Here is a 19,330-nt window from a genome sequence, read left to right on the forward strand (position 1 = left end):
GTGATATCTGTGTAAATTAAACACATGGAGTGGCAAATAACCTGAAGAACACTGTTCAACTCTATAAAATAGTATGGGTTCACTAAAAAGCCAAAGGTATGCCCTTGGAATACTCCAAAGCTCTTTTGTTGCCATCAGCCATAACAATAAAAAAAATATGTCTTGGCAAAGCAAAAGAGGGGTTGGTGATTGTGACTGGCACAGGCTTATCCAGCAAACCATGTCAAATTTACATCTGGTTTTAGTTCAACATAGACCCTGTGTTCCAACCTGACAGAACACTTTCCTGCATTCCTTTCCCACCACCCAGCAAAGCAGGTGTGTTCAGTAGTGGGTACCCACTAGTCATACAAGGTTATTGTTGCTCTGTTTACCTCTCACGGATACTATAGTTGTGTATTCCTGCACTGGCAAAGGGTTGAACCAGATGGCTTTTGGGGTCCCTTCCAGCTCTATGATTCTATGAAGAAAGTATCATCATGACTTCTCTTAAAGAAATATAATTATCAATTAGGTTACAAACAGAAAACTAGAGAAAAGGCCGTCTTCAATTTTGTTAAGATGTGGCATTCTTCTGAAATGTCTTTTTCCTCTCTTGTTATTCCAGATTGCGAAGAAACAGCTCTTCTGACAAGCCCAGTAGAGCTAAGCACCACCTCTCCAGAAAGGCAGCATCCTCAGCTAACCTCTTGAACCGCTTTGGTAGTCTTGAAAAGTAAGATACACAAAGGTGTACCTCTGTCTGTCTGTCTATCTGTCGATCGATCGATCGTCTAATGCATTTATACCTCTTTCTACAGCTAGAAAGCCTGCCTGAATTGCTCACAGATAAATAAAAATGGGCAGTCCCTGCCCTGAGGCTTATAATACAAAATAACATGGCACTTGTGGAGGGATGTTCACCCCTTTCTTCTGGTCTTGCAGTTGGAAGATGTTTAATAAATCTACTTTATATGTATTTGTTCTGATGTCACGGGAGAGAATGGAAAGGCAAATAACCTGAATTTGTCTGATGTGTATGTTGTGTGCCTTCAAGTTGTTTCTATTTTATGGTGACCCTAAGGCAAATCTATCATGGGGTTTTCTTGGCAAGATTGTTCAGAGGAGGGTTGCCATTGCCTTCCTCTGAGGCTGAGAGCATGTGGCTGGCCCAAGGTTACCCAGTGGGTTTCATGGCCGAGCTGCTATTCAAACCCTGATCTCCAGAGTCACAGTCCAACACTCAAACCGCTGCACCATGCTGGACTTACATGTCCTTAATGTTCTCTTTTTTCATTACAGTCGAAACAAAGATCCTTCCCTGAATCCAGGTGAGCTCTGTGGAACAGTAATGGATGTTATTTTTCTCTATAGCCTTCACGGGTTCTTGTTTTGCCCTTTGGGGAGATGTATGCAGCTACATTTCTCATCCACTGAAAACTTTTCTTACTTCCATCTTCTAATCCCATCCTTACCTAGTTTCTTTCTTCAGCTTTCTGATTCTAGTGTAGATCTCAGGAAATGTCCCAAGATTAAGAATTTCACAATTCAGTTCCTAGGGACATATGAAATGCCTCTATTGATGGGGTGGGCAACTCATTTTATGATTCTTTGAATAGAAAACCATATAAATATTAATTAATTCAAATCTATGGAAAGCTAGGGTGTCTTATTTAGCCCTTATAGGAGGGCTGTACTTTCTGCTGTAATTTTTTTTAATCAACTTTTTTGCCCCAAAATATCTCTAGAGGGTTTTGGGGGCTTTTCCACTATGTTTTGGATTTATAAAAAAGGCCTCTCTTGCCCCAGGGTCTGTATAAAATGTGCAGAAATGCACCCCTGCTGCTCAGAGCAAATGGCATCAGCAAGTAAGTCCCTAAAAATATACAATTCCTAAATAAAGTTGAGTTAATGTGTTATTTTTGCCAAGTCAAGTCATGGAAGTCTGACTTAGGTCTGAGTCAAGAGACTCAAGTCTGCATCACTGAATCCCGCTGGTTAATTTCATCTATAGTAGACCCAGTTCATCAATTTTTGAATGGTAAATTAATAGTTAGGCAAATCCAACAGATTTAATGGCTCTTTTCTAGTCAGCACTAATAACCAGATCTGGGCCTCTGTGTAGTATCTAGTGTACAGCCTACGATACAAAGATCCTGCAAAAATGGGATTATTTTCAGACAATGTCCCCTGACGTTGCCATTATCGTGGACTTAACCTGTGATTAAAGTAGCAAAAATGTGCCTCTTTTTACTTTGGGGATTTTTCTGAAAGTAAAAAGTGGCCAAAAGCAGACAAAATGAGCACTTTAATTCACGGGTTAAGTACAGGATAATGGCGACGTTGGGGGACATTGTCTGAAAACAGTCCCGCTTTTGCAGGATATTCCTGGATTTAACTCTAATTTATCCATGGGATTTGGGCACTTTCTTCCTGTGTGATAAACTCCTTACACAGAACAAGAAACATATTCAGGGTAGAAATATTGGTCATGGAACAAAATACAAAATTCATAAAACTGTGATACTTTTATGGGGCCAACTGAAAAGACTCAAAATATATCATGCAAGCTTTCAAAGCTTCACTGGATTCTTCATCAGACAAATGTGTTAAACATATAGGAGAGGGGGAAATGACAATGTTAGAATCTCAGGTCTACATTTTGTCTTAAGGTGGACCATCAGACCATATGGAAAAAGCCAAGCATGGCATTAGTTATAACAACTGTGGCAGGGGGTTTCTTTTCACTAACAAAATACTTAACACTTCCCTCCTTTATTCTTGTTCTCTTTCTTTCTGCAGGACCATGGAGCACACGACGTGGGAATTATAATCTAGGTGAGTCTTCTTGAAACAGTTTATTGAAGCGTTTGGGAACACAGAGCATGCAAGGATAAGTAGAGAATGGTCTCAAGTCTGATAGCAGGTTGGCTTTCCTTAACCAAAGTTAAGAAAAGTTACTTTTGGAATACACTTCCCAGAATTTCCCAGCAAATATGGCTAATGGCCATGTTGGCTGAGGGATTCTGGTAACTGTAGTATAAAAAGGAACGGTTCAAGTTCGGCACTTAGGATCTCTCCAGGACAACTTCCCATTCACTTTTCTTTTTTTTAAAATCTCTTTAGAAGGACTTTCTACCAAAATGTTCCTGCGTGGCCGTCCCATCACCATGTACATCCCATCAGATTTCCTCAACTATGAGGATTTGCGCATGGAACTGCCAACTGAGAAGCTGCAGCTGGACTGGGTGTATCCTTGGAATAAAGGGACTGTGTTTCTTCCCCTTCCCTCACAGACCTTCCTGATAGCATAGCAGCTCGAACATTTCAAAAATTTCCCCACAACTGTGTATCCTCCAAAATGAATTTAATAAAGTTTGCAGCCATACAACAAAGGAATAACATCATGATGATGAGGGTGAGGGTGAGGATGACGATGAGGAAATTTATCTCACCTTTCCTTCAAAAATGTCAGAATAGCATATATGATATCCCTATGCACTTTTATCCCCCCTTTTAGCCTTCTGTGAGACATTATGTGCGGCAGAGCCAGTTTGCTGTAGTGGTTTGAGTGTTAGACTATGGCTCTGGAGACCAGGGTTTGATTCTCAGCTGGGCCCTGAAATCCGTTGGGTAAGTCACATGTTGTCAGCCTCAGGGGAAGACAATGACAAACCTTCTCTGAACAAATCTTGCACAAAAAAGGCCATGATAGGGCTGCCATATGTCGGAAATGACTTGAAGGCACACAACAACAAGATAGGCTAGGCTGAGTGACAACAACTGGAGCGAGATGACTGTAAATTTTGTGAGAAAACAGGGATTTGGTCCTGGGTTTCTGTGCTTTAAGCCCAGTCCTTGAACCAGTATATCAGGGATGAACTGAAGATATAGCAGGATCTACTAGTATATCTTTCTATAAGTTGTACTAGATCACCATGAATTTATACTTCCTAACTGCATCAGTAGCAGCAGGAAATTTCATCAGTAGCAGAATTAAAATTATTCCCGCCTCCCCAAGTACATTTGGCTGCTTAAATCCAGAAAGTTTGTGAGTGGACTTTCGTCTAAAATTGACTATGGGTTGAGGTTGGTTCTAGTAAGGGAAACAAATTCCTTAGACACTGTCTTCTTTAATTGTATGTCTCCTGTACCCAGCTTTAGTTGATCTTGGGAGTTCTAGTGAAAAACAAAACAAAACTGTAAATCTATCAAGTCTGAAATCTGCCCGTTCCAGGACCACAATAAATGTGACAGTGGATTACTTAACTATATGTTCTGCTATATGTTCTGTGTCAAATGCTTTATAGATAGTACTGGCAGGCCTGTATGGGGATTATATGGTTTGTAGCAGGTCAGAATAGGGAAGGTGGTGATAAAGCAGTAGTTTCCATCCAATGTTGTGTGCTTTGATCAGCCCAGCATCCTTGTCTTTGCTGCTCTCCATTTGTTTGCTTTGCTCCTTGACAGTCATTCCAGTTATGGTTACCGTGGCCGTGACTGCCGCTCCAATCTCTATGTCTTGACCTCTGGAGAGCTGGTCTACTTCATTGCCTGTGTAGTTGTGTTGTATCACATCCAGCGCCGCACACAACGCCACTATCTAGAGCATACTGACTGTGTTCGCTGGTGAGTTGCTGGAGTCTAGAAAAATCTCCCCACCATGAGAAGATGATGACAAATTAGGAAACAGACATATGACAACACCATGCCCACAAGGATGGACCTTACAAGCCAGATTGCTTGCTCCTGCATTACTGAAAAAAGACAAGTGGATGGGCTGTTTTTAAGTGCACAGGCTGGAAACAGCTAATAGTCAGGTACAAGAGCTGCCAAGACAGCAGAGCATGCCTGACTCTGGAATAGGAGTGGCTGGTCAATCCATCACCAGAAGGATAGTGAAACAATTTTGGGTTATACTGACCCTCTGGTATCTGCTTTGAGTTGAAAGAGAGTTCTGCTAGTGCTGGACCATAGTTTGGTACAGGCAGAGCTCATATTCAGCTTGGAATAGCTGCAGGAAAAGATACAGTTCAGAGTGTGTTCCCTGCCCTGACTGTGGCAGATCTATCTGCTGCTCCTGCTGGAAGATGTGATCTCTGAGATTGTGAGGGTAGAAATTATGGCCAGCAGGATGGGCTAAAGAATGCCTCAAAGTCACCAGTGCTCAGGTCTGATGAGCATGGGTGTGTTGGCTGTCTGTCTCAGGTTCCTCAAGACGGGAACTCCAGATACCTTTCAAAATTAACTACCACATGTCTAGACTGCAGTAGTTCTGAGCTTGGAAAATGACCACCTTTCCCAGTGGGCAGGCCAGCTGAAAGATTTCAGTGTTGTAGCCTAAAAAAGTAACTTTTCCAGCCTCTGGTCCAGTCAATCTCAACATTTAGCAGCAGAAATACAGCATGCATCTATAATGTACTATAATATAACGCAGTGCTGGTTGATTGATTAACTGATTGACTGGCTGTAAATTGGTTGCATTGGGGGTTTAAGCTCTGCTCACTACTGGATTCTGTGCTGTTGTTGTGGACTCCATGGGATGTCTGACTTCTGCTGACTGCTAATGTTGAGCCAGCACTTTGGTGTTATAATCCTACACACCTGGAAGGTGCCAGCTTGTGGAGATGTTGCGAGGGGAAAACAGTTTGGATGGCATTAGAATAGAACCAAATGATTGTGGAGCTGCTTTTTCTCATTTATTCTATGTTCTTTGCAGCCTTGCTGTACATCCAGATCGAGTCCGTGTTGCCTCAGGGCAAATGGCTGGTGTGGACAAGGATGGAAAGGTAAACCCCTAGAATTGGGAATGTTTGGAGTTTAAGATGAGATGTTATAATTTGCCATTCCATCAAATACTGTCTTAAAAGTACTGCCTCATTTCTTTTTCTTTTCTTTCCTCACCATTCCTTTATCCTTTTTATTAAAAATAGAATGACATTTCTTAAGGAAAATGGAATGTCACTTCCTAAGGAAGCCAGGATGGGAAATATTTGGTCATCCATATGTTCTGGACTATATCTCTCTCAACCCATTGTTGAGCAGAACTGATGGGAAGTGGAGGCCAAAATATCTGAGGGTACAAAGGTTCTCCAATTCTGATCTGAGCAATCCCTCAGAAGTTATTCTAGACATGTGCTTTCAAACACAGTGGATAGTTTCACTGTTGTACGTCTGAACATTTGATACTTGAATCCTGTTGATTGGCAGGAAACATTGCAATACATTGTACTGATGAATTTGCATCAGTAGTGGAGAATCATTTGACTCCGCCAATATTTTGGCCTCCACTTTCCATCAGCCCCACCCAATAATGGCTTGTGGGAGATATAATCCTGAAGATATGGGTGATCAAATATTTCCCATCTTGGCTTAGATAATCCATTTGAATTCATTAACTGCTAGTACCTGTGTGGTTTGGCTATCCTGTTTTTGGCCTTTGCCACTTCATAATTCTGATATCTGGGGACGCTGCCCGTTTCTCATTTTTGTTCCCTTCCTTGCAGCCTCTGCAACCATTTATTCACATCTGGGACTCATCCACCCTTCGTACCCTGCAACAAATTGGCCTGGGGAACTTTGAGAGAGGAGTTGGCTCCCTCGCTTTCTCCACTGCGGTGAGAATTACCATCCTTTCATAGTACTATTACCAGCACTTGGAACACTAAGTTTAAAAATTACTTCATTTTGTTAACTGTGAGATTTTTAAGAATTGTAATTGTAATTGTCCAATATTATTGTTCATTATTACTTTTAAAGAAATCATAGGCAGTCTGCAAATCAAGTTCCTGGTCCATGCAGAACCTTGCCAGTCTGCACACACAAAAGTTCCCTACCTCTATGCTTAGCCAAAGTTTATGTTAGCCATGTTGTTTTAGCCACATATTCTCTCATAGTTGGCCAAAGAGAACCTTATCGTATTTCTGTCTCCACGTGAGTTCAAAGCACTTTTATTCTCTTCTAGTTGTAAAAGTGTGGGAGAGGGTGATAAAAATGTCCCTTTTGCCAAATGGACTTTTCTTGGCAAAGGGACACTTCTACGAGATGCTCACCCCCACTTTTACAACTGGAAGAGAATGAAAGTGCTTCAATGTCATGAGGAGACAAAAAGATAAACGTGCTTCCCTCTGTTTGCCTCCCGGGTTTGTTTTTAATATAATAAGGTTCAGAAACTACCTTTTCTTTCTACCATTTCTGGTCTGCTTCTCTCTCACTCCTTTTTCCAATTCCTGTCAAATTATGTGAACGAAATGGGACAGTTGCACAGTATAAACCTCATCTGGAAGTGCTGCAGTCCTGAGAATAGCCCCAGGTCCAAACCTAGTCCTCTGTGCTTTACTATAGGCCTAACTAGGACCTCACATGATTAGTTATTATCCTTCCAGGACAACGGGGCATACCTTTGTGTGGTGGATGAGTCCAATGAGCACATGCTGTCTGTTTGGGATTGTGCCCGTGGCATCAAGCAGGCCGAGATCAAGGTAAACAACAGTGAACTTCAACATGCACAATCTGGCCTTGCTGGGTGGGGTGGGTTAAAAGAATGCAAAATCATTGGAGAGGGGAAGTGGAACCAGAGTATCCAGAAATGGGGATTGCTGGCTGGCTGCAAGTCCCAATATATTCCATTGGATCATTAACCTCATCACTCTGGTATCTTCTCCCTTTGTTTTTCTCTCTACCCCTACTCATCCCTACCCCCATTACACTTTACAGAGCACTAATGAATCTGTCCTGACAGTGGAGTTTAATCCCCAAGACAGCAGCAATATTATCACCACCGGAAAATCACATGTCTATTTCTGGACCTGGAGTGGAAACAGCCTGACCAAGAAACAGGGCATCTTTGGGGTGAAGCTCTTGGTGTGGGGAGGGTTAGGGTTTCTGGTGAGGTTGCAAATTTAAAGGAAGAAAAGGGGATGGCGATGACTCAAATACCAAGTCAAGAACGGGCACATGGGTTCAGTCCCACCTTTTAGCTCTGCCTTGGATACATGGGTGCTAGGTATGATGAAGACACTAATTGTCACATACTCATGGACACCCTGTCACAGAAATAAATTGGAGTAACAAGCACATGAAGTTTTCACATTCTGAAGCCTGTTTCTGGCATACTTTTTAAGCAAATTTTTTCTTCCATTACATTGAGCACGGTCTTAATACTGGTTCCTCTGCTGTCAATTGGTTCTTAGTCTGTGAAGTCGAAGGCTTTTATGGCTGGCATCCATAGTTTTTTGTGGGTTTTGGGGGCTAGAACAGTTTCTAGAACATGGCCACATAGCCCGAAAAACCCAGAAAAAACTAAGGTTCTTAGTCTGTTTCTGCTACCCATTGTTTGACTTTGAATTTCTCATAACTTCCGTGCCATGCCTCTCTTAGTTGCTTAGTTGTTTGGCTCAGTTAATATTTCTGTTTTCTGTGGATCTAAGTGCACATGCCAAAAGGCTACATCAGCATTAGTAAAATATGCCAGAAGCAGGATGTCTGTGAGTATGTGACAGATAGTGTCTATCATCATACCTAGCACCCATGTATCCAGCATTAGCTATTGCTTGCATTTTATATCTGGAATTAAATTGAATCCTGTTTGGAGTTTGAGTAGAGATGACTTGAGAAATAACGCAAGACATCTGTTTGCCCAAGGCAGAGGTTAAGAGATACTCCCCTCATTTCCATATACAGAAAATAACTGGATTGGCAAGTAAATCTTACTTCAGTTCTGACAACAGGGTGGTCTGAGCTTGGAAAAACCTTTCAAGACAACAATTCCCTGAAATGGTGGCGGAGATTCTAGGAGATGTAGGCCAAAGGAACTTTTTCAAGCTCTGGGAATAATATTCACCACCAGACCTAAAGGCAGCAGGCTAATTTATGGGGTGCAGGATGGGTCATAAATAGCTCTATTCTTTAAGAGAGGGAGATAATGGTAAGAACTCAGGTGGAATGACTGAAGGTCTGGGGTGGAAGGAACACTGCTCCTGCCACCATTTATCATCTTGCTTCACTCTTTTTATTGGCAGGCCATCCCTAGATGGTAGAAGCAAGCAGGAAGGGCACAGATAAATGTAACTGTGAGAAAAAGGCCCTGCACTTTTGACATCTGAAAATGAAAACATTTCTACAATTACTAACATTTCCCCTTTCCTGATCTTTCCAGAAATACAAGAAACCCAAATTCATCCAGTGTTTTGTGTTCGACACCAGCAATGATGTGCTCACTGGCGACTCGGAAGGCAACATCCTTACGTGGGCCAGAATGAAGGCTGATAATAGTACCCCAGGCAAAGGAACTAAAGGTAGTTAGCTATGCCAGGATTAAGGATATGCCAAGACTAAGACTGGGTGCCATAACTGAACATTGGCCTATTAGGGATTCTACTTAGCTGTACCAAATAGATGGTCTAAGCATAGGTGGGAGAGTGGTGGACATGCATGCTTTGAATTAAGAATTGATGTCTCAAGTTAGCAGATTTGGGAAGGACCTCTGCACCAGATATGGAAACCTGTTGTTGGTTGGAATGGAAAATACTGGCCTAGATGGGCCACTTTTCCAGGCTGCTTCTTATATGAATGTGCACAATGTGGCTATAGAGAGTTTTCATCATGGCAGGCCGTAACCCAGTGATAGAACATTTGGTTTGCTTACAGAAAGTTCCAAGTTCAGTCCTCAGCATTTCCAGACAGGACTGGAAAAAGCTCCTGTCCAAAACCCTGGAGATTTGCTACCTGAACTATGAAGAGAAGAATCTTACTTTCTTTTTTTAAAGAAAAGGGCCATAGCTCAGTGACAAGGCACTCTTTTTATTAGAAAGAATTGTAGGCATCAAGTGGTGTAAAGCCCTGGAGAGTCACTGCCTGTGAAAGCAGACCATGTTGGACTAGAGAGGTGTAAGATGTGAATTTTAAGTAAAAATAGGATAGTATAGAGAGCTGTCTTTTTCTAAATTGGTACCAAAAAAGAGAAAACGCCAGAATCAACTCAACAATTCACCAGCAAGTGTTACGTTAGGGTTTTATGGCCAGCCCTGGGAAGAATTTCTGGATGTTGCGACATAAAACTTACTAATTAATTCAACGTTCATGGATTGTTTGCAAAACATTTATAAATTATTCCTAGAAAAACTTCATTATGTGTTTCATGTGACATTTCAAATTTAGGACAGAAGTGTTCAATATGTAAAGTATATTCACATAGATAACAATTAATTATTCAACCAATGGTTACAGAAGTAGCATGATATCGTGTTAGCCTTCCAAAGACTCACAAAGCCCTATATATTTCAGAGTAATAGGTAGAGTAGATTATTCTAAATGGGGCCATTCATGTGTCTAGACTGGCAACTACTTTTCTAGTTTTGTCAAGTGTTATTTACTAATTACACTTGGAGATGCAAGGAATTGAACCTGGAATCTTCTGCATACAAAACTCAGACTCTTCCACTTAGTTGTGGCCACCAATCAGTGGTTGGAAAAGTTAATTTTTTTGGACTACAATTCCTGGAATGCCTTTTTACTCAGAAGCACTCCATAAGGGAAGGGGCACTCCAGATGGGATCTGGCATCAATCCCTGGCCCTTTTACCTTAAAATAAAGGGAGGGATTCACTGGACAAGTTCTGGTCATGGAGGTATCCGTCTTTTATTTCATTTCCCTTTGCAGGGACATATCAAATCAGCAAGCAAACACGGGCCCATGAAGGCAGCATCTTCTCCCTCTGCCTGTGTCGTGATGGATCAGTGCTTAGTGGAGGTGGCAAAGACCGGCGTCTGGTCCGGTGGAGCCCTGGTCTCACCCTTTTGCAGGAGGTGGAGGTAAGGCAGAAGCTGACATTGGCAGCTGGGGAGTGAGAACAGAAGTATAATTTACTTGCTGGATCCATTTTCAGCTTGTCTAGTAATGTAGCTAGCCTTTTTGAAGAGCTTGACCTAGAGCTGATGTTTAGTCTGGAGAAGAGAAGGTTAAGTGGTGATATGATAGCCCTGTTTAAACACTTGAAGGGGTGTCATATTGAGGATGGAGCAAGCTTATTTTCTGCTGCTCCAGAGAACAGGACCTGGAACAATGGATGCAAGCTGCAGGAAAAGAGATTCCACTTCAACATTAGGAGGAACCTCCTGACAGTAAGGGCTGTTCGACAGTGGAACACACTCCCTCAGGGTGTAGTGGAGTCTCCTTCCTTGGAGGTCTTTAAGCAGAGGCTGGATGGCAATCTTTTTGGGGTGCTTTGATTGAGACTTCCTGCATAGCAGGGGGTTGGGCTGGATGGCCCTTGTGGTCTCTTCCAACTCTATGATTCTATGATACTCTTTTAAAAAAGGTATTTTTATTAAATATAAACACAATTGCAAACCATTTTTACTTTCCTTGATCTAACGCTAAATTCTTATCGGTGCTTGCTAGAATCGCATTCTATGGATGCAGCCTAGAATACCATTGGCTTTTTTAGCTGCTGCATCACAGTTGACTCATGTTCAGCTTGTGGTCTACTAAGAATCCTAGATCCCTTTTGCATGTTCTGTTATCAAGCCAGGTGTCTCCCATCCTATGTGTGCAGTTCCTTTTCACTGCCTAAGTATAATGCTGCTTTGGAGCCATCTCTGATGGAGTAAAGATAGGAAAAATTATTAGAATAAAACATGTAAAATAAATAAATATAATTACATCCCATTGAGTTCCATGTAGGAAAAACATTGTTCAGAAGCAAAAAGCACAATTTCTTTTGGTTTTCAAACGATGCATGTTTATGCATCTGTGTTTATATATATCTATATAAATACACGTGTATATATATATTGGCGTTCCTCAACCTGATATCCTCCTGATCTGTTTGCCTGCAGCACCTCTTCTCCCCAAATAAGTGTTTAGATTGATGAAGCTACATTAAATTAAATTATACATTAGAGCTCTACTTGTTGTGTGTGTATGTGTATGTGTGCTAACTCAGATCCCGGAGCAGTTTGGTGCTGTGCGCACTATTGCTGAAGGTGACCATGGGGAGCTGCTAGTAGGGACCACACGCAATGCCCTGCTCCTGGGGAGTTTGGCAGATGGCTTCCAGCCCATCATTCAGGTAAGAGGAGCTGGCTGTTGGCAAGACCTCTTCCCCTCCTTGGCCATCCTTTTCTCCTCCGCCACTTGCTGCTCAGCTTTCTTCCTTTGCAGGGGCACACAGATGAACTGTGGGGGCTGGGCACTCACCCTTCGCGGGACCTTATTGTAACCTGCGGCTATGACAGGCAGCTCTGCATGTGGGATGGTGGGGAGCACACGCTGGCTTGGAGTGTCATGCTGGAGGTACTGTACCCAGAAAAGTCAGGGAACATGGAGCATGGCCTTTGGAACACAGTCAGTAGCCAGATATGTGTCTGTGGCATGTTTCCATGGGAGTGAGAGTCTCGGCTTTCATTTTGAAAACTCGTGTTTCTGTAAGCATGTTGGCAATGGCTACTAAAATCTCAGGCATTAGAAATCAGAGAGGCTGTGGAAATAAATTTCTAGTGCAATGTAGTAAATTCTTCACTCTCGATGTTTTTATGTCATATGCTGGCTCCGTGGGATAACATTTCCATTTTCTATTTTCTTATTATTTAATTTATCCCCCCCATTCTGCCACCAGTTTGGTTTATGCAGTTGGACTCTTTACTTGTACACTTTTAATATAAAACAGATCAGTGTTGCCGAGTTACACCATATTCAACTGCAAATGGAGGATGATATGTTTTTGGGTATATTTTCTCATGGGTGGAGAATCCCTACCCATTAAAAGCATCCCAACTAGTACATCTTATGATGCTGCCCATCAGTTTTATTAGTTGCTGCTGTTGTAAAGATAGTTGTAATGTCATTAGTAACATGCATTCAGATTACCTCCCCTCCAAATTATCTGAAAGCAGATCAAGTACATAGGCCAAACTAGATGTCACTACACCCTTTCCATGTCTTTCAATATGGAACGGCCCCAATCACACAGAAAAGGCTGTGTGTGTCTGATGTGCTTCTGATGCCTCAAAGAGGGGTGTGTATGTGGTACTGAGCCATAGGTAGGATTGAGTGTGGCAAAAGGATTCCCACTCGTAGTAGCAGTAGCATTTACATTTCTATACCACTTCATACTGTACTCAGCAGTCTCAGTCTAAACGGTTTACAACATGTGAGCCAATTGCCCCCAACAAGTTGGGTACTCATTTTAGCAACGTACGGAAAGATGCAAGGTTGAGTCAACCTTGGAGCCCTGGGATTGAACTCACAATCTTGTGGCTGCAATACTGGCCTCAGGACTGGCATTTGACCACTGTGCTATCAGGATTCCCTAGTCTCCTTTTTGTTTGCACAGCATGTCCTCTTTCTGTGTGAAGGGGGCAGTTCCAGTCTTTAAACAGGTTGCACTGATGCTGTATCTGGTTTGGCCTAGCCAGTACATCCTATGACTGTACTGAACTAACATAATATGGCCCCTCTTTCTCTGTTCCTAGGAGACAGGTCTCTGTGCTGACTTCCATCCCAGTGGGAAAGTGGTGACAGTGGGGCTCAGCACTGGACGGTAATTACTTCTCCACCCTGACTCTCTCTTCCCCAGTTAGCCTTCATCTTTGGTGCAACTGGAAGGGCAGTCCTACATAACTGACAGATAGTTCCAGTGTCTTTTTTGGCTTTGGGAATATCTGCAGAAAAACAGGAGTTCGCCAGGTGTAGCTCCCCCACGTCACATCACAAAGTCAAATGTTGCAGAAAACCTTTGCCTAGTTAGATTTCTGATCTTTGTGAAGCTACTAGGGACCAGAAAAACACATAGGATCCTGCTTCAAAGGACTGTGCTTACAAAGCCCATACCTGGCCACTGGCTGCTGAAAATACTCTCTTTTTTCCCACAGCTGGGTGGTAGTAGATGCAGAGACAAAGCAAGTGTTGTCAGGCTACACAGATGGGAATGAACAACTCTCAGTAGTGCGCTATTCCCCAGGTTAGACTATCATTTACTATTCATATGTGATTTGTTTGTTTTCCAATCTAGTCTCCACCTCTGAGTGTTTTTCTTCCATCCCTGACTCAGAGTTTCTCTTTTTTCCAGATGGGGACTTTTTGGCTATTGGCTCCCATGACAACTTTATCTATATATACAGCGTAGAGGATAGTGGACATAAATACATCCGCTTTGGCCGCTGCACTGTGAGCAAACTCATGGGGAACATCCATATGTTTGTGGCTGGGGGAGTTAAATGATAAGGTTATTGTAGGCCACTCATATACTTGATGGGTGACATTTTTTCCTCCTCAACTCTGACTGCACAGATCTGTCATTCTTATAACTTTTAAAAAATGTTCTTAGTTTTTAATGTGTGTTTCTGTTATGTTCTGCTTTTGTTTTTTCTTTGTTTTCTTGTTTTGACTAAGTTGTTAAGAAAGCTTAAGATGAGGAGCAACTGGGAAGCAACTTACATAACAAAAATAAAGATCTACAAAAACTGGAGTTAGCTGCCTTCTTATCAGCACTCCTTTTCTCTTTTTATTGCACATAGGGACACTCCAGTTTCATTACACATCTGGACTGGTCCAAGGATGGAAAATTTATCATGTCAAATTCAGGAGACTATGAAATCCTATATTGTAAGTATCATGCTTAGTGGAGATAGATATCAGCAAGAATGTTGTACACTTGCTCTTCCCACAGTGAAAACCCCTGAGATGATGACTTCTGAATAAGCTCCCCTAACATAGGTGACAGAAGGTAGTTTACTTGGGTGACTTGAGTGCCAACGATTTCCTATTTAAAAGACTAACAAAACGTGTGGAAGGTACTGGAAAAGGTGTATCAAAACAGATTCTTGGACATCTGCGCATATCCTTGTCTCCTGAAACATACACCATCTTGTCTAATTCTAGAAACTCATCAGGGCTAGACCTTGTTGATACAGACCATGAGAAAATATCAGGAATCTCTAAAAAGGGCTAGGGAAGAATGCTGCTTGAAACCCTAGAAAGCTGCTGAGCTATCTGTGTTCTGACTCAGTATAAGGAAGTCTCCTTTGTTTCTATGCACATGGCTTTTGTTTGGTGTATTTCACGACTTTGGCTGAAAAGCAGAGCTCGCAACCCTAAAATATTCTGTCCCCTTTGGTTAAAAAAAAAAAATGATGCCCACAATTTTCTGTCTTGAAATAGTGGAATATTTCCTTTTTAGAAACAGAATGGAAAACTGCTGCCTCATTTATTAGTAGAGTTACCCAAATAACAGGTATGGAAGGAATTGATTGAGGTGTCTCCACTAATTGTCAGTGATTCTTCAAATGTTGGGCAAATTAGCTTTGCAAGAGCTCTGACAGTAGCATCACAAAAACATGCTAGCTCCAGATATAAAAATACGAGGACCCCAAAATACCATGTGGGGTATGCAGGGATGCTTAACAGTAGGGACCATTCAGATTAAAGAAAGATTCATCCTGGAAAAAACAATCCCTGAAATGGTGAAAGGAACAGAAAGTCCTGGCTTTGGCTAATCCAGTCTTGAGGAGTTGTAATACAGATTTGTCTCTTTTTAGGAGGACTGTGGCATCTTCTGCAATGCAATTTCTTGTGTCTCCCATCTACAGGGGATGTAGCCAATGGTTGTAAGCTGCTGAGGAATCGATTTGAGAACAGAGACCGGGAATGGGCCTCATATACCTGTGTTCTGGGTTTCCATGTCTTTGGTGAGTTTGGAGGTAGCATCAGAGTAGTAGGCCTGCTGGGTTGTTGAGAAGCCAACCTGCTTGTTTTCAGCAAAGTGCTTATTGGAGAAAAGCCAGAATATAAGTAAAACAAATAAATCAATGCATGGTATCTGCTTTAACCATTTTCTATTGCTTCATTTTTTGTCTCCTTTCTCTCTCATCCTCACCCTCTTCCCGTTGTCTATAGGGGTATGGCCGGATGGCTCAGATGGCACCGATATCAACTCACTCTGTCGCTCCCACAATGAGCGGGTGGTCGCTGTGGCAGATGATTTCTGCAAAGTGCACCTTTTCCAGTACCCCTGTGCCAAGCCTAAGGTAGCAAGGGGTGTGATAGAGTGGGGTGGGATAAAAGCGTGGTCTCACAGGCAAGAGCTGGGGGGACAAGAATAGAGTCCCTGCTTTCTCATCATTATTCAAAGCCTTAGAATCAAAGAGTTGGAAGAGACCACAATGGTCATCCAGTCCAAGCCCATGTCATGCAGGAATACAGAATGAAAGCATCCCAGACAGATGGCCATCCAGCCTCTGTTTAAAGACCTCCAAAGAAGGAGATGCCATCACTCTCTGAGGCAGCATACCCTTTAGGTTCTTCCTTATGTTGAGGTGGAATATTTTTCACTGTCTTGTTTGTTTCTATAATTTCAGTGGGTATGCTCCGCACAGTCAGACTTTTCCTTATAGGTTGTCTAGTAGTCTCAGTTGTAATAGCCATGAGGTCCAGGAACCTGGGGTGAATGAGTGGGTGGGTGGAAAAAAGGAAGGAAGGAAAGACAGCAGAAACTACAAGAAGCCTATTCCAAGTTCTGAAGACATCTGAGAGAAGATATGTCAGTCAATCTTTGTCATGTCCTACACAAAGAAGTTAAATTGGTGCCACAGAAGCTAAATCTTGTAGAAATTGGGCTTCCCCCAACCGCATTCAGTGGCTTACAGAGCATAGGTCAAGTCTACATTAACAACCTTCCATCACTATACTTAAACATTTGTGCCATCCCAACTACCCTTTCTTGAGATTATGGTGGTTCTCAGCCCAAAGTGTCTGGGTTCTTCAAAACTTCTGCCTTCTTTCTTTTTCTTTCACAGGCACCCAGTCATGTCTACAGAGGCCATGGGAGCCATGTCACAAATGTGCGCTTTACACATAATGATGGCTACCTTATCTCCATGGGAGGCAAAGATACCAGCATCTTCCAGTGGCGAGTGCAGAGCAACAGCTGCACCCTCTTTTCCGCTTCAGCCTCCTCACAAGACGCTGGAGTTAGCACCTGAACCTGGGGAAAAGGCACAAAACTAAACCAAACTCAGTATTGTGGCTAAGCTTTAGTGGGAGAGGATAGTGCAGTCCTCTGGTCCGTGAGTGATTCCTGGAAGCTGAGTACTCAAGGCAGCAGATGCCTTGGAAGAAAGGAGTCTCTTCTCCCCTGTGAGATATTTTTCTTAGGCTAACAATGTGATTTGCTTTATTAACTTAAGGGTGAGGGAAATAGCCAGGACAGTGAGCTATCTGAGGCACAAAAGAACTGGCGTTGCATAAAGGAAAAGCCAGTATCTCAGATATTGGATTTGAGAAAGTAATGGATTTGGAAATGGGAGATTTGGGAGAGAAGAGTAGAGTTGGGAGGGAAGGCTGTGAAGAATGTTTTAGAGAATGTTCTCTCTTAAACACGTTGCGATGTGGCTCTGCTCTCTACAAGCCTCAAAGATGCCGAGTTTTGTAAATCCTGGGAAGATGCTTCTGACCAAACCTGCTCCTTTTGCTCCCTTTGCACTTCATTTACATTCCTAGTGATTCTTGAAGAGCCTGCATCTGACGTCTATTTAGCGAGAGCAAAGGAAGACCTTAACACTGTGAGAGACATGGAGAAATAAACTTTTGCATCCAGAATCCTGTGCCATGGCCTTTTTTGTTGCTTCTGGACTTGCGTGGGACCAAGTAGGTGAGAGGAAAGGGACTAAAGCAAGATTTTGTGGCCCAGTTGGTAGCTAACAATGTAGGGGAACTGGTGACATGAAATCTGTTCCCAATGTTGCCATATTATAGTTTTCTTTGAGTTTTTCAGGCTATGTGGCTGCACTCTGGAAGAGTTTATTCCTGACATTTTGCCTTCATCTGTGGCTGGCATCTTCAGAGGTTGGTGGCATGGACAGGTGTGGAGTACACTTGTCCCTCCACATTTACAGCTTTGATTATTAATGGATTTTATTAATATGTTCTCTCCAGAACTATCTAAGTCCTCTAGCGCTACTCTTAACCAAAAGGCGCACTGAAGGACCTTAGAGATTCCTAGAGAGAACCCTCCACTAGGCATTTGTCGCTCCTCCAGCGCAATTCTATGGTCAATGTCTGGCAGATGTTGACCACAGAGTTGCCCTGGGAGGACCTAGAGATTCCTAGAGAGGTGTTTGCTCAGGTAAACACATAGTGTTTTTGTTATTTGCGGTTTTACCACATTCACGAGGCTCCTGTGTCCCTAACTCCAGCCAATGTGGAGGGATGAGTGTATATATACCTGTGGGACCTTAGTTTGGGAGGAAGTGGTTTTTCACATGTTAACGATGGAGTCTTCAAAAGAACAACTTCAGACTGGGATAAATTAAAAACTTTCTGTAAAAACAATGGTCATAAATATATCTTAAACGTTTATAAAGCCCTGAAACGGTTCAGAATTACTGTAAGCACAGAAAGACTGAAGTCACAAAAGACTAATTACAGAAAGAGGGAACTGTATATATTTCACTCCAAGGAATTCTTTACTCAAAATCCAAGCAGATCAATTGGAAGTTCAGATATATTTCATGTTATTAAAAAAATCGTAAAGATGAAGAAATGCGGTTTATGAAGTATATATATTGTAAATATGCACATTTAATAAAGATTAAAGCTAAAAATAAAGAATAATTTAATTTTCTTTTGAAATTATATGTAAAAAATTAATTAAAATTTATTTTAAAAATTAAATTTAAAAAACGGCTAATAAAATAAAATGTAAAAGAATAATTGAATTTTCTTTTGTAATTTTAAGAAAATGTAGAAAAATCAAATTAAAAGTTATTTTAAAAAATTAATTTAATTAAAAAAAACCTGGAGGCTAATAAAACAAAAATGTAAATAATTTAATTTTCTTTTGAAATTTTAAAAATGTAAAAAAATTAAAAATTATTTTAAAATATTAAAATTTAATTTTAAAAAACCCTGAGGAAAGGGCTAATGTAGTAAAAATGTAAAATAATAATTTTGAAATTTTAAAAAAATTAAATTTAATGTAAAAAACCCTGCCCTCCTCCTCCCCATTTCTGCCAAAAAATAAATAAAAGAAAAGTGTAAAATAATAATTTTATTTTATTTTGGTATTATTTAAAAATGTAAAAAAAATCAAATTTAAAAATGTAGAAAATTAAAAAGCAGATAATTTGGGAAGCAAATATATTATATTTAATTATTTTTTGCAGAATGTACACCACAGGCAGGTTTTAGTTTATCTCTTTAAAATGATTGTATGTACAGCGGTATATAAATAAACCATAATAATAATAATAATAATAATAATAATAATAATAATCAATAAGCAGTGTGGTTTTACCCACACCCCTCTTAGGGCTTCACTTGGTGCGGTCCGCCGCCCCCGCTATTGACGCTAATG

The 19,330-nt window shown here is 41.4% G+C and overlaps 1 protein-coding gene across 3 annotated transcripts in view; it reads left to right on the top strand.

Moving 5' to 3' along the window:
- Positions 1 to 17,574, top strand: part of EML3 (EMAP like 3) — a 40,580-nt gene extending 23,006 nt beyond the window's left edge. For 2 of the 3 annotated variants that reach the window (XM_089483708.1, XM_089483707.1), the window contains exons 5-24: positions 608 to 715; positions 1,282 to 1,310; positions 2,782 to 2,817; positions 3,106 to 3,229; positions 4,459 to 4,608; positions 5,699 to 5,768; positions 6,486 to 6,596; positions 7,365 to 7,460; positions 7,696 to 7,830; positions 9,137 to 9,275; positions 10,639 to 10,790; positions 11,924 to 12,049; positions 12,142 to 12,273; positions 13,452 to 13,519; positions 13,851 to 13,939; positions 14,048 to 14,145; positions 14,496 to 14,583; positions 15,567 to 15,665; positions 15,874 to 16,004; positions 16,773 to 17,574. In XM_089483708.1, coding sequence (XP_089339834.1) covers positions 608 to 715; positions 1,282 to 1,310; positions 2,782 to 2,817; positions 3,106 to 3,229; positions 4,459 to 4,608; positions 5,699 to 5,768; positions 6,486 to 6,596; positions 7,365 to 7,460; positions 7,696 to 7,830; positions 9,137 to 9,275; positions 10,639 to 10,790; positions 11,924 to 12,049; positions 12,142 to 12,273; positions 13,452 to 13,519; positions 13,851 to 13,939; positions 14,048 to 14,145; positions 14,496 to 14,583; positions 15,567 to 15,665; positions 15,874 to 16,004; positions 16,773 to 16,958 — 2,167 coding nt within the window. In that variant the 3' untranslated portion in view covers positions 16,959 to 17,574. The remainder of the gene's footprint in view (positions 1 to 607; positions 716 to 1,281; positions 1,311 to 2,781; positions 2,818 to 3,105; positions 3,230 to 4,458; positions 4,609 to 5,698; positions 5,769 to 6,485; positions 6,597 to 7,364; positions 7,461 to 7,695; positions 7,831 to 9,136; positions 9,276 to 10,638; positions 10,791 to 11,923; positions 12,050 to 12,141; positions 12,274 to 13,451; positions 13,520 to 13,850; positions 13,940 to 14,047; positions 14,146 to 14,495; positions 14,584 to 15,566; positions 15,666 to 15,873; positions 16,005 to 16,772) is intronic. The other variant, XM_089483709.1, reaches the window with a different exon arrangement.
- The last annotated feature ends 1,756 nt before the right edge of the window (positions 17,575 to 19,330 follow it).

This window comes from Sceloporus occidentalis, unplaced genomic scaffold, assembly GCF_023333645.1.
Source record: "Sceloporus occidentalis isolate IW3139 unplaced genomic scaffold, rSceOcc1.0.p SCAF_20, whole genome shotgun sequence".
Taxonomy (NCBI): domain Eukaryota; kingdom Metazoa; phylum Chordata; class Lepidosauria; order Squamata; family Phrynosomatidae; genus Sceloporus; species Sceloporus occidentalis.